Source organism: Nematolebias whitei, chromosome 3, assembly GCF_014905685.2.
Source record: "Nematolebias whitei isolate Nwh7 chromosome 3, NemWhi1, whole genome shotgun sequence".
NCBI classification, from domain to species: domain Eukaryota; kingdom Metazoa; phylum Chordata; class Actinopteri; order Cyprinodontiformes; family Rivulidae; genus Nematolebias; species Nematolebias whitei.
This window is the reverse complement of record NC_056500.1, coordinates 8,449,651-8,465,242: the sequence shown is the minus strand read 5'-3', so window position 1 is coordinate 8,465,242 and position 15,592 is coordinate 8,449,651. Positions and strand designations below refer to the sequence as shown.

General features: G+C 37.2%; 1 protein-coding gene across 1 annotated transcript; it reads left to right on the top strand.

Moving 5' to 3' along the window:
- The first annotated feature begins 1,181 nt into the window (after positions 1–1,181).
- stxbp3 (syntaxin binding protein 3) lies at positions 1,182–15,479 on the top strand. The gene is made up of 19 exons (XM_037674486.1): positions 1,182–1,254; positions 2,895–2,944; positions 3,104–3,185; positions 3,311–3,387; positions 3,477–3,549; positions 3,979–4,079; positions 4,445–4,590; positions 6,507–6,594; positions 8,426–8,550; positions 8,666–8,764; positions 8,842–8,899; positions 9,006–9,071; positions 9,430–9,510; positions 9,846–9,981; positions 10,123–10,229; positions 10,481–10,579; positions 12,446–12,531; positions 12,873–13,021; positions 14,834–15,479. Exons 1-19 carry the CDS (start codon positions 1,209–1,211, stop codon positions 14,935–14,937), a joined length of 1,773 nt encoding a protein of 590 aa, XP_037530414.1. The 5' UTR covers positions 1,182–1,208; the 3' UTR covers positions 14,938–15,479.
- Positions 15,480–15,592: the final 113 nt, after the last annotated feature.

The following is a 15,592-nucleotide window of genomic DNA, read 5'->3' as shown; positions in this document are numbered from 1 at the left end:
TTCAGTTTAGACACTAGCTGCCTTTTTGTCCATAAAGCTTTATTTAAAACCAATACAAAAACTTGCATATTAAAATATTTCAAATTAAGTTTTCCTAAAGGTACACTGAGCAGCTATCTTATCAAACAAATCAAAAGAACAACAAATAATAACAACAACAAAAAGAAAATACATGGAACACATAAAAGAAAAGAACCATTGAAGACAACCAGAGCTTTTTTTTTTTTTTTGACACATATTATGGATTTTTTTTTTTTTTTTTTTTAAGATTTGTCTCACTGGATACAATTTTAAATGGCCTGAAAGACTTTTAGCATATTCCTTTGTTTTATTGAACTTTTAATAATGAAGGGAAATTTGCTTAAGATACTGCATTTCGAGATAAAAATAGCTTTTAACAATGTATCATCTTTTAATTTATTTCATTTTAAAAGCCTCATAGCTGAATAAATTTTCTTCACTGCCCACTAAATAAATAGGTTTGTGCTAACTAATCTTTTTTTTTTAAACATGGTAGGTTAAATCATTTTTTTGTATAGTTTATAAACTAGTAATTCTATGATGTATCAGCTTAGTTCATATTTTTCTTTTTATCCATAATTTCTTGTTTTCTATTTCTACCTTATTAGCAACTTGTATTTATTTCTAGCTGGCACACATTTGAGTGACAAAATAGAAATACTATTTGGGCTTGTTGACTATGACAAACAAAAAGTCTATTCTCAAACATAAATCAGTTAATATTCTTACATAGTCAAACCTCCATACAAATATGAAATAACCAAAAAACAAACAAATATACTAATAATAATAAAGAAAAGACCAAGGTTACTTATGCACTGTAAATATATAGATATTTATAAAGAAATAATTCATATACAAACAAATATGCATGTATGGGTGCTACTACTGTATAAATGAATATACTGTACACACGTGCACACACACAATTCTGAATTCCTTTATTTACATCCAAGTAAAATTTTACACGTTACGTTGTATTACTAATAACCACACCATATTAACAAAAAAAATGCAGAAGCTATATTAAATCATATCCAACAAAGAAGTTAAAAAAAAGTTTCTTGTCTTGAGTAGCAGCCTTTCAATTTCGTAGGTTGAAAAACTACAATCGCGTGCCGTCGCATGTTTTTGACGCAATGACGTAAAAGTGCGTGAGGACGGAAAAAGTGGAAAACGAAAACAAGATGGCAGCGATGTCAGATCATGGTCTTAAGAGAATAGTTTGGAAAAGTAAGTTTTCCTGATTTACAGCGTTTCTTTGCCTTATAAAGCACCGTTTTGTGTCTAAGTGCGCTTTTTTTTCGCTTATGCAGCGACTTTGTTTCTCGGAATAACGGTGGACGTTCAGTTTATTTTTTTTTTTAACGAAACGGAAGTTATCAAATTTTGAATCGAACGAGTTGTCGGTAGAGTAAAGAAACATTGTTTAAACTTGACCTAGTACTTTTTCTGGCTTTTGTTGCTTATTTTCGTTAGGTTCGTCAACGTGAGGTCACTTGTATGTCTGGAGCCCCACCTCGTTCCTGCACGTTAGTCAATGTCAGAAGAAAGTCTGACTCAAACCTGTTGTGTTGTAAACTTTACAGAAGCTGGAGTTATTCTATCAAAGACTGCTGAGTGCTGACAGAAGTGCTTATTAATTATCAAAGTTTTAGCAATCTTATCTAGCAAGAACTGGATGTGATGGCATATAAGTGAAGTGGCAACATTAGAAACTACAGCAGACCCAGTTTTTATTCTGGTTTTGATACATCATCACCTCTATAAACTGTGGAGATGCTGTAATTTCGATATTTTGTTCCATTATTTAAACGTGATATCAGGTTTTTGAAATAACAAGGTAATGAAATAGTGCCTTTATCTAAAGTAGGTTGGGGTAGAGACAGACTAGGAAGCATTTGTGAGTCCTCTTTATGAATTAAGTCCAAGTTTTTTTTTAATGAAAAACGTCAATAAATTGTTTTGATGACATTTATATATATATATAATTATTTTATTTATTTATTTTTTGAATATGGCAGCTTTGGCTGAGTGGTTAGAACAGTCGTCCTCCAATGCAAGAGTTGGGGGTTCGAATCCACCAGCAGTCACATACCGAAGTGTCCCTGGGCAAGACACTGAACCTCTCATTGCCTCTGATGTGTGTCCCATCAGTGTATGAATGTGATCTCAAGGCGCTGATTAGTCTCTTTAGAATGATTTGTTTAATTAGCTTTGTAGAGATCTTGCAGAGTGCTGTATGAATGGATAAATGAGGACACAGATTGTTGTGTAAAGCGCTTTGAGTATCTGGATAAGATAGAAAAGTGCTATACAAGTGCAGTCCATATGTATTGTTTATTTAACCAATACCAATTATATTTGGTAATGCACTTGTTAAAAAAAGTTTGTCTATTTTTTTTATATATATTTGTAGTGTTTAAAGTTTATTTTTTTATTTTTTTTAAGCAATATATTTGGCTGAAATGTTCAATGGTTTGCAAAAATGTCCTACATATTAACTTAAAGGAATATAAAAACAAGATTTATTTATTGGATTTTCTTTTCAAAATATATGCAAGCAAAATCATAAAAAATATTTTGAATGAGCTATGTATCATATCTAATTGTATATTATTTAGGCTTTTAGTACACAATTTTCTGCATTAATATTTCAATGTTAATGCTGGTTATAAGAGTCATTTATTGTACTTATATTTCTGTATAAATTGCTGTTTTGATTCTACCAATTCCATTAATTGCACTAATTCCCAAATTGTTAGATTTCAAAGCCAGGATTGACCATGTACCGTATAAACATATACTGAACCTCAGAATGAACTTCAACTGTGATTCTTGAGTAGGTTTTTAATGTTATTTGTTTTCTACAGGAATAAAAGATACAATTATCACAGATTGCAGAAAATCAGAAGTGTGGAAGGTAGGACAGAACTTCAATATTGCAACTGGATAAATAGACATTTTTCACATCTCAGTTTTTCTCGCTGTTACTTAAAATACACTTGATTTCATGATTGTCTACACACCTTTGCAACTCATGTGGTACATTAACCATTCATGACTTGAATTATCTTGACAGATATTGATTCTGGACTCCTTCACCACTAAACTCCTCTCATCATGCTGCAAAATGTCCGATCTGATGGCAGAGAAAATAACAAGTAGGTTATTGAGTTTCTATTACAGCAAAATGTATATTTTCACAACATGCAGTCATGTGATGAAACTAACTCAAGTCTGAATATAAGTTCATGTGCAACATTCACTGTAAGTGTTTTTATTTTAGTTGTGGAGGACCTGTTCAAAAACAGGGAGCCTGTTGCTGAAATGAAGGCCATCTACTTCATGACACCTACCGCTAAGGTTTGCTAATTAAACCTTGATATGATCACAATGCAAAAGAATTGTACAAACTTGGATTTATTGTCTTAATAATTTATTTATTTTGACAGAGTGTTGATGCCTTTATAGCAGACTTCAAGCGCAAACCCAAATACAAAGGAGCCTACGTTTATTTTACTGACTGTAAGTAACTTATATTTTAAAAACTTTGTGTGGCTGGGCTCAGTAGTTAGAGCAGCTGTCCTTCATTAAAAAAAAAAATGGAGGTTTGATTCCCCCAGTATGCAGTCACATTTCAAAATGTTCCGAGCTCGTTGCCGCCATTGTGTGCCACATTAGTCTATTCATATAATTTAAAAGCACTGATTAAGCTTTATAGAGTGATTTATTCATAGTGACTTTGTAGAGATGTAGTGGAGTGCTGTATGAATGTGGGGTGGATACGTAAATGAGGGCACAGATTGTGTTGTAAAGCACTTTGAGTAGCCTGGTTGGCTATAAAGGCCCTATTTAACAGTACAGTCTAAATATTTAATTTAAAATATCAGACAAAAAGATCCTTACTGTAACATGATAAAAACCACTCCAGATATTTCTTAACTGATTTCACAGACTGTCCCGATGACCTTTTTAACAACATGAAGCTTTACTGTGCCAAGTACATACGTGTCTGCAAGGAAATAAACATCTCTTTCATGCCAGTGGAGGCACAGGTAAATGACTGAGGCTTGTTTTCCTTTGGTAGTTCTGTAATAACGTTACATTTTCTTTTTTAAATTCAACTTATCACTTTGTTTAGTAGTTTTAATTTTTTGTTTTTATTTGCTGCTTGTTGTTTTTTGGAGGAAGGATGGGGTTGGAGGTAGTCTAAAGGAATCTTTCATGAATGTTGCCTCTTAAGTTATGGCATCATTTTGGACTTGAGAACAGAAACTAACTGCTTCATGTGTTTTTAAAATACAACAATGTCAAAGTTAATAACATTTAGTGTTTTATTGGTGGTAGAACCGAGTGTATCATTATTAAACAAAAATGATTTGTCATTTTTACAATATTATTTTCAAACTGTACTTTTAAGGTGTTTACATGTGATGATCCTGGGGCTTTCCGAAACATCTACAGTCCTCACAGTCAAGTCAAAAGAAAGACACTGGAGACTCTTGCAGACCAGATCGTGACGCTTTGTGCCACGTTGGACGAGTACCCAGGGGTCAGATACAAGAAGTAAGCCAGAGAAGGTTTCATTTTTGAGCTTAGATTACACCACACCTTAGCCCCAAAGCTGACACCATTTTTGAGACTGTCTTGCTAAAGTATTCACCCCCGTAGCTTTTTGCTTATTTTCTTACACGACAACCTGTATTTTTAAATGTTTTTAAAATCTGAATTTATGTGATGTATCTGCATAAAATAGTCTAAGTTGGTGAAGTGAAATGAGAAAAATATCTGTAAAACCTTTTTTGGGGGTGGTGGGGGGCGGACATGGAGATAAACTGAAAATTGGCATGTGCATATGTATTCACCCCCTTCATTATGAAACCCTTAAAGTTCTGGTGCAACCTATTACTTTCAGAAGCCACATGCTTAGTGAAATGAAGTCCACCTTCATCACACGATCTGTCAGTATATACACACCTTTTCTGAAAGGCCCCAGAGGCTGCAACACCATAGAGGCACCACTAACCAAACATCACCATGAAGACCGAGGAGATCTCCAAAGAAGTCACGGACAAAGTTGTTGAAAAGAACATAACATGTCAAGGTTGGGTTATAAAAAAAATAAAAAAAATAATCTCTGATGATTCCCTGGAGCACCATCCAATTCATTATTGAATGGAAAGAACATGGTACCACAACAAACCTGCCAAGAGAAGACTGCCCACCAAATTGGACTGGGCAAGGAACCCTGAAGGGGCTGCCCAGTTTCCAAGCAGGGACTGAAGTATCTGTCCAAAGCTGGACTTTATAGAAGAGCGGCCAGAAAAGATCCTTAAGACAAAAATAGAGGAGCTCATTTTGGATTTGACAACAAGCATATGGGAGACTCTCTAAATGTATGGAGGAACGTGCTCCATTGAATGTTTCAGCCACCAAGGAAAATGCTATGTCTGGGACAAAACTAACACATCTCATCACCCCAAGCACACCCATAGTGAAACTGGGTGGGAGCATCATGCTGTGGGGATGTTTTTCAGCAGCAAGAATTGGGGAAACTGGTCCGAGTTGAGGGGAAGATGGATACTGTTAAATACAGTGACCCATCCATTAACTTTACCTGCTACTTCCTTTACGGATCGTGGAGGTCACTGGTGCTCATATCCAACATTCATTGTGCGAGAGGCAGTGTTCACCCTGGACAGGTCGCAAGTCCATCACAGGGACACATGGAGACAACCTATTCACACTCTCACCTAGGGGCAACTTAGAGTTACCAATCAGCCTAACATGCATGTTTTTTGTTTGTGAGAGGAAACCAGAGTATCCGGAGAAAACCCACACATGAAAGAAGAGAACATGCAAACTCAGCCAGAAAGGTCCCCAGCCAGGATTCGATCCAGCAACCTTCTTGCTGAGAGGCAGCAGCTTTATCAACTAGGCCACGATGCCACCCAATACAGGGATATTCTTGAGCAAAACTTAACTAAATTCTTTCACAAGACACTGTAACTATGTCAAGAAATTATGTTTTGGGGGCTGAGAGTCAAGATACTTTATGATATTGACTATTTTTCTGCCAACACAGAGGATCAAATGCACACAAGGTTTCAGATGAACTACTTTGGAGAGGTTTTTCTTTTTTTAGGGCAAAAGATGATGCTTTCAGAAGCTTTTTTTAATTGTTAAATTTGAAAAGTGATTAAAATAACATTGTACAAAAAAATTGTTTTTCAAAGACTACCTGTACTTTTTTCTGCAAAGTTGCTAATAGATTTTGTATTTTGAAAATAATAATTAAAAAAAAGACACAGACTGGAGGTTTGTGCATGTGAAAGGTAGAAAAAACTCGACTGTCCAGCAGCTGCAGATTTTGCAAACTTCCACTTTTAAAGGCACATCTTATGAATATTAGTGTCACTAAGGTTTTAGTGTGGTTTATAGAGACTGAATTCTTAAATTTTTTTATTTTTTTTTATAACTAGAGACATGGAAAATGCTATAACTCTTGCAGAGCTGGTTGACACCAGGCTGGCCAGACACTATGAGTTGGATGACAATGGGAAGAAGAAGGTGAGACACCTGCTGAAAAAAAATATTGATACCATAAGTCAAATCTTAGCCTTGGGAGTTAATGGGACCCTTCAAGTTCAGTATTATTTCCACCTATAACTTTATACAAAGTATTGTTTATTTAAAAAAAGATACAAAAGAAATCTCACATCATTGTTGGTTTCAAAAAGCGTTCAATACATAAACAACTGGACTTTATTTGTAACAGAAGACGTTTCGCTCCTCATCCGAGGAGCTTTCTCAATTTAAAGAGCAGAGAGTGAGAGATACAGGTTATAAGGCTGAGTGAGATAAGACACACACACACACATAAGACACACACACACACATATATGTAGAGTGGCAGTTCACACCTAAAAATCTAAAACAGTAGGTCTTTGTTCCTCTAATTCACAGTCGAGGCCCCTCTGTTCCCATCAGGTGTGAAAACCGGCTGGGGATCTGTTTTAAAGTTGCATTATATGTTTTTGAAAGTGGAAATCTGAGGCCTCCTCCTCTGTTAAGAGACGACTTTTCTCTTTTTACATAAATTGCTTCCTTCACCCCCCCTCTCAAACCATCTGTGTTCTCGGTCCAAAATGTGCACATTTTGGTCCTCAAAAGAGTGTCCCTTATCTGTGAGGTGGAGGTGAACAGCTGAGTCTTGTCCAGAGGAGCTGGCTCTCCTGTGTTGAGCCATGCGTCTGTGAAGAGGCTGTTTAGTTTCTCCAATGTAGAGGTCTGGACAGTCCTCGCTGCACTGGACCGCATACACTACACCACTCTGTGTATGGGTGTTTTGTCTTTAGGGTGGACCAGCCTCTGTCTGAGAGTCCTGCTGGGTTTGAAATGTACTGGGATCTTGTGTTTGTTGAAGATCCTTCTGAATTTCTCTGATACTCCAGCAACATAAGGGATGACAATGTTTTTACGTCTGTTGTTCTCCTTTTTCTGTTTATTGGTGTGTTTTGTAGATTTCCTCGCTGACTTGACAAAAGCCCAGTTAGGGTATCCACATGTTTGAAGAGCTTCTTGAACGTGTTTCAGTTCCTTTTCCTTCCCTTCTGTCTTTGTGGGGACGCATTTGGCCCGATGTTGTAAAGTTCTGATGACAGAGAGTTTGTGTTCCAGTGGATGGTGGGAGTCAAACAGAAGATACTGGTCTGTGTGGGTTGGTTTTCTGTAAACTTCAATGTTGAGGCTGTCCTCTCTCTCCATCTGAACCAAACAGTCCAAAAAAGGCAGCTTGTTGTCGTTTGCATCCTCTCTGGTGAACTTGATGTTGTTATCGACCGAGTTAATGTGTCTGGTGAACGCTTCTATTTCCTTGGCTTGGATTTTGACCCAGGTGTCATCCACATAACGGAACCAATGGCTTGGCTTAGTTCCCTCGTAGGAGTGTAGGGCTCTCTGTTCCACTTCCTCCATGTAGAGATTGGCAACAATGGGTGACACTGGAGATCCCATGGCACAGCCGTGCTTCTGTCTGTAAAAACTGTCATTGAACTTGAAATAAGTGGTGGAGAGGCAGAGATCCAACAGGGTGCAGATCTGGTCTGGGGTGAAGTTGGTCCTGTTGATTAAGTCCTTGTCTTGTAGAAGTTGTTTTCTGACGGTTTCTACTGCTTCAGAGATGGGTATGCATGTGAAAAGAGAAATGATCTCGTAAAAAGAGAAATGAAATCTTATGATGTGACTTCTTTGTAAAGTCCAGTTGTTTTTGTTTTGAACGCCTTTTGAATTCATCATGTCCTGGATGACTGAGAATCTTCACCAGCATCATTGTTGGTTATTTAATTGATTTATGTTAAATATTGAAGGTTTGTTTTTTGCTTTAATTTTCTGTTTGTAGGAAAAGACTCAGGCCCAGCTGCTGATAGTGGAAAGAGGCTTTGACCCAGTAAGCCCCATCCTCCATGAACTCACCTACCAGGCCATGGCCTACGACCTCCTTGATATTCAGAATGACACATACATGCAAGTCTCTCTCTACTGAATTTCCCTGTACTCAAAATTCACACAGTCTCCCAGTCCGACTATATCGTCCTGCAGATTGCTGAAATGTAATTGTCTGGGTAATCTTGTTGCTCAGGTACAAATCCAAAGATGGCTCAGAGAAGCAGGCTCTGTTGAATGAGGATGACATGCTTTGGGTGAAGCTCAGACACAAGCATATTGCTGAAGTCTCAGAGTAAGTTGGCAGGTTGTGGTACTATTGTTGTTCTACAGTCTTCATTCAAACTTTGAACTTGTTATTTTCTTATACAGGGAAATCCCCAAGATGGTAAAGGAAATATCTGCCAACAAGAAACAGCCAGATGGGAAGGTATAGAGTTGGAATTGTTCGAGTGTCTGCTGGTCTTTAAATCTCTACTGTCTGTTTTAAAGTACTTCTACACAAAATGAATCATTTTATTTATTTATTTTTTCAGATAACAATAAGCAATTTGGCCCAAATGATGAAGAAGATGCCTTCATTCCGTAAACAGCTTACTGAGGTATGAAATACAAGTAAATAAACTTGTTTTATTTATGCTAACTTGACTTGTAAAGATTATCAGGAGATTTTTAAAATGACATTTCAGGGATGTGCCTTGAAACTGGTTTTACAGCAAATGAAACACTAAACAGCATCTTACTAGCAATTAAAGATGTAGGTTGTCATTATGTTGTGGTTGGGTGTGGATGCCTCTACAGCTTGTAATTTATTCAAAGTTGTTGCCATCTTGCAGAAGAATACTGATCAAAGTATTGCCTCTATGGCAACTGTCTTACTGAAAAGAATAAAAGAAAATCAATTACAGTGCATAAGTTTATATATAATATTAGTATCTGTTCTTTTTATCCTAATTATAGAAAACTATACATCTACAGTTGGCTGAAGACTGCATGAAACCTTTCTCAAGTAACGTGGAAAAGCTTTGCAAAGCTGAGCAGGTTTGTCTATGCCCTCCTCGAACTATTCAGTAAAAAGTGGTATTTATTAGGATTAACAAAATATCTAGAAAAAGCCAATTGTTTTTAAGCACCGTTGGTCTGTTTACAAAGTTCTTACTCAAGAACATGAGTTATGTTGGAGTTTTGAATTTATAGTTTGAATGAAACTGTATTATTGAACAAATGAGAGAAGTTGAGAGCATCCAAACAACAAATTTTATGGAAATGCGCATGTGTGTTTTCTGTATCTGTTTGATCTTCACCTAGACAAATATTGATATTTTTTTTGTTGTTGTAAATATAGGATGTTGTATATGTCATAATTTTCTCTGCAGGACCTTGCAGTAGGTTCTGATACAGATGGGGTGAAGGTGAAAGATCCCATGAGGACTCTGCTGCCTGTGCTGCTTTACCCGTACAGCAAATACGACAAAATTCGAGCTGTGCTGCTCTACATCTTCAGTCTTAATGGTAAAACAATCTTCCTTTACTATAAATTGTTTTTTTTTTAACAGTGAGGATATAATTTTTCCATTTAATTGCAACTTTCATGAAAAAGACTGAATAAAAAGAAAAATTAATGTTTTTTTTTTTTTTTTTGCGCCTGAACAGGAACAACAGATGAAAACTTGAATAAACTTATCCAGCATGTTCAGATTGAGGATGAACGAGAGTTTATCCTGAACTGGAAAGAACTGGGAGTCCCTATCATCACATCTGTAAGTTTTAAAAGTTTGCTTAAGAAAAACAAGTAGTTTTTTTTTCACATTGTTTTAAAATTATTTTCTCTTGTTTTATTGCTGCTCTTTGTTGTTCAATTCAATTCAGTGTATTTATATAGCGCCAAATCACATCAAAGTTGTCTCAGGGCACTTTACAGGAACATTCACATACATAAAAGCCAATTAGTAAAGTTCTCTATCTAAGGAATCCTAGATAGAGAATCTTATCTTGTTCATTTGTTTTATAGCCTAGTCTCTTCTCTCGCAAACAAACCCGACGGGATCGTCCCCAGGAGGGGAGGTACAGCCTTTCAAGATGGACTCCGGTCATAAAGGATGTGATGGAGGTCAGTGAACACATACTGTGCAATAAACAATATGATATGAATGTATTCACAACATTTACATCTTTATACACTTCACATTTAAATTCAGTTCTCTAAAAACTTTCTGAATATCTGTGAGCTACCTCAACTCATCTCTGAATAGTATTTGAGAGAAAACTTCTTCAGCAAGTCTTTGGCAGCAGAACAAAAAGAGGTTTTCAAATTTAGGTTTTGTATTATTAGGGCCCTATGTATTATACAGTATTGTATATTTCGTTATGTAGAGGAATTCTCCGTAGGGATCAGCAGCATAGCACCATTTGTCTGTGAAGTGGGAACTCTTTCTGCTTTTGTGCATCTTCTAACACTCAGATTCTTTTAAACGTGTCTCCCCAGTGGCAAGTTTTTACTTTTTACTGAACTTTTCCACCAAATCTCAGTTCTGTTATTAATAATAATTCATCTTAATAATTTTAAAGGGCTACACAGTGGAGTTGTTGGTTCGCTTTGTTTCTTCACAGCAAGAAGGTTCCAGGGTACAACTTCAGGGACGGACCTTTCTGCATGAAGTTTGCACGTGTATGTTTGTGTTGTGTGTATGTGTGTTGTATGCGTACGTCAGTTAGAAATTCTAAACTACATAGGTGTGAGTGTGAACATGTTTTGTGTGACCTCGTGATGGATTGGCAACCTGTTTAGGACGTACCTCGCCCAGCAGTTGGTGAAAATTGCACCAACTTTTTACATCCCTGAACAGCACCAAGCAGATATAGAAAATGGATGAACAATTTTAAAATTAAAAGGAGGCTCTTGAACAATTTAACAAACATGGTGTTTTAAAAAGCCTAGTTTAAATCTTTACTGTCTTCAGGGAAAATAAGTTCAAATGGAAAGATCTGATTTGTAATAAAAATAACGCATTCCCTTTTTTTTTCCTCTTTTCTGTCTGTTATCACTTGAAACCCCATTTCTTAGGAATCCTGAGCGCCTTTTAGATCTGGTACATATTTCCTCTTGTGGCAGAAAACACATTTTTTGATGCGTTGTAACTTGAAATGTTCTTAAAGTCTAATTGGTTATCTAGAAACATACTCCGTAGCAGATTGTTTCTCTGATTCTTCTTATTTTTTGTTTTATTAGTTTTACACTATTTACATATAGTTCAGGAAGTCTGACCCTAATTTCTGGAACAAACGATCCAAAATTAAAGTTTGTTAATTGCTAATAAGATCTAGTCACAATAAATAATGATTTAATGATGTTACAGTGACATTTTGTTTGTATTTCAGTTAAATGTCAAACAATCTTGCAAATGTTATAATAGAATAGAAACAGCCTTTATTGTCCCACGAATGGGAAATTCAAGTTTAACAGCAGCAACAGCTAAAAAGATTTCACACAAACGTTCCTAAATGTTAAAAACAATACAATATATAAAGAAATAAGATAAACAATATCAATAATAATGTTCAATATGTGTTGGAACGTTGATATGGGCAGACTATTTAAAGTACAGTATTATAGGCAGAGTGTGTGTTTTAGCAGAGGTCAGCATGTTTTTAATCCTTATTGAGTTTGTTGGGAGCAGTGATGGTTGTAGAGTCTAACAGCTGCTGGGAGGAAGGACCTGCGGTAACGCTCCTTTGTGCATTTAGGATGTTGTAATCTGTCACTGAACGAGCTCTCCAGTTCAGCAGCTGCTTCATACATGGGGTGGGAGACGTTGTCTAGCAATGATGTTATTTTAGCTGTAGTTCATATAAATATAAGTTATGGCTTTCCTCAATAAATTTGCTCTTTTGTTGTTTGTTTTTGTTTGTTTGTTTGTTTGTTTGTTTGTTTGTTTTTAACCAACATTGGCTAAATTAAAAACTTTGTTACCCTCAGGATGCTGTGGAAAACAAACTGGACGCCAGGGAATGGCCACACCAGTCTGAGTGTCCTACTGCCTGGAATGGCTCTGGAGCTGTCAGGTGGGATTTTCTAAGTCATCATTTAAGAACTGTAACAAATTCTGAAGAAATTTATAATTTCTGCAAAATACGTTTTAGAATTTTATTTTTTCTAAATCTTTTCATTTAACATCAAATGTATTTTATCTATAACTAGGTTTGGAAAATTTTGTTATGTACACTTATGAAAATAATTGAAAATATATCTCAAAGAAAACCCTTGTTTGCTTTTGCAGACCATCTTCTCTTCATTATCCACTCATAAATTGAACATTGAATTTCAGCTGTTTTGTTGACTGCCCAGATTGTTTTCCACTTGCTTGCTCTCTTAAATTTCATCTGAGTTAATTTCTGCTTCACAGCGCTCGCCAGAAGCACAAACCTAACGCTCAGGACGAACGCCGGACTGGCTCACGCCTTATCATCTTTGTTATTGGAGGAATAAGTTACTCTGAGATGCGTGCTGCCTATGAGGTCACTCAAGCAGTAAAATCCTGCGAGGTCATCATAGGTGAGCAATAATACTGTGCTATATTTAGACATTGCTTTAGTTCTCCAGATTCAGTGGATTTTTATTTATTTAAACGTAATATTGATTTGTTGCTGTATGTGTACGGGCAGCGCACGGCTCCTTGCTGTGTCACGCTCCAAGACCGGTCGTAGCTCCAAGCACAGTTCCAAAAGGGTTACCCTTAGAAGCCTAAAATGGCTAAAGAGCCAGTCATCATCTTGGGCCAGAAAATCTTCTCTGTCTCTAAATACACGCTCTGTGTGTATTGTACCATTTGCTATTTCTAATATGACTAAAGCCATTGTTGTTAAAAGTATTTTCTGCACCACTATGTACATGCCTTTTCATCCACTCATCTAATTTCATACATGCGGATGTTATAATTGTTCATCATGTGTGTCCAATGTGTACAAAAATAGTTTTCACATCATTAACAGTTTCCCAGTATCACCTCTAAGTGTCGCCAATGGACCAGTAACCATAGAAACGTGTGTACAGCAGCCATGAAGTTGGAGTGGGGCTGCGCATATTTCCATGGATATTTCTTGATACATTTGAAGTTTTGCGTGAAAAAAGGTGTATGACACATTTTTGTGCATACACACCCTCTGTACATGAGGCCCCAGCTCTTTACCCTCACTAGGGTCCTCGAGGGGTCTTGGGAATTCACCCATCCAGTGGTGCTACATGCGTTTTGTGGACTTGGAGAAGGCATTCGACTGTGTTCGTCAATACACTGTGGGGGTGCTATGAAAATGGAATTGTGGGTCCGTTGCTATGGACCATTGTAGGAGTGGTTTTGACAGTTTGGTTTCCATTGCCGCCAGTAAGTCAGACTCCTTCAGGGTGGGAGCTGGACTCCACCAGGGATGCCCATTGTCACCAATTCTGTTGATAACTTTAATGGACAAAATTTCTCAGTGCAGCCAGCTGATGGAGGGAGTGCGGTTCAGTGGCCTCAGGATTCCGTCAGTTATTTGCGAATGATGTGGTCCTGCTGACATCATTGTGTTGTGATCTTCAGCTCTCGCTCGAGCAGTTCACAGCCGAGTGTGGAACAGCTGGGATGAGAATCAGCACCTCTAAATCTGAGGCCATGCTCCTCAGTTGAAAAAGGGTGGATAGCTCTCTCCGGGTTGGGAGTGAAGTTCTGTCTCAAGTGGAGGACTTCAAGTATTTTGGGGTTTTGTTCATGAGTGAAGGAGGACTGTAATGTGACATTGACAGACAGATCTGCGTTATTGTAGAATCTGTGCTGGTTCGTTTTGGTAAAGAGGGAGCTGAGCTGTAAGGTGACACTCTCCGTTTACCAGTTGGTCAATGTTCCTACCATCTCCTATGGCCAAAAACTCTTGGTAGTGATCGACTGAATGGGATTGCAAATACAGGTGATAAAAATTAATTTTCCCAGCAGGGTAGCTGGACTCTCCCTTAGAGATGGGGTGAAAAGTTAATTTATCCGGGAGAGACTTGGAGTAGAGTCGTAGCTCCTTTACATCGAAAGGAGCCAGTTGAGGTGGTTCGGGAATCTGGCAAAGGTGCTCCCGGATCACCTCTCTAGGGAGGTGCTTTGGACATATCCATTGGAATCCTCCCAGAAGAGGTGGCTGGAGGAAGAGATGTCCAGGCCTCCCTGCTCAAGCTGCTGCCCCCGTGAACCAACTCCAGAGCAAGCAAATATGGATGTATGGATGGATGCCTTCCAATGTCATTGCCTGGTTTTATCTCAGAATTTTACACCCCTGCTGGAGTTTGCAAGAACTGTTTTCCTTCACAAAAAATATAATGGGCTTTTTGTTTTTTTGTGTCCAGGATCGTCACACATTTTGACCCCCACCTGTCTTCTGGATGACATCAAAGCTCTGAGCAAAGGCCCAATGGAAACCTTAACGATTGAGGAAAGGAGCAACACATGAAAACATCTGGCTCTCTGCAAAGTATCTTCCTGAGCGCCTCCATGTCCCTAAATGTTGTCACTCAGCACACTGCACATAACTTCCTGAATGGAATACTCAAGGGAATTTTTCTTTTCTTTTTTTTGGACAATTTAAGTTTAAGCTTGGTCACTTCAGTTGGCAGGATTTCATTTCACTAGCTTAAAAATATGGCCTGATAATGTGTATAGTTTTGTAATAAGTATATAGATCATATTAAGACAATTGAACTCATCCTACTAAGCATTTTATGTTAAAGAAAATGTTTATAATACCTATGTTTGTTCACAGTTGCCCTTAAAGAAAGATGCGGGTAATATTCAAACTGAAAATCTTCTGAAAGCCTTTAAGAACCAAATTAGTGTTGAGGGGGGAAAAGCACAAAACTATTGTATATACTGTATGTATGCACTGAGTCTCTGTCATTTTGACTTTTCCATTCACTTCTGTTTATATAAACATTTAATGTAATCTGAATAGTGCTTTTAACAAAGTAATTACACTTTTCTTGAACTGAACAGTTGACTAATAAACGGATGAAGTGATTCAACTTTTCATAGTCATTTTTATTTTACTCTTGGTCTATACAACTTTTGAACCCTTTAGCTCTGAGCAAATGTAGACAATATGCAAATGT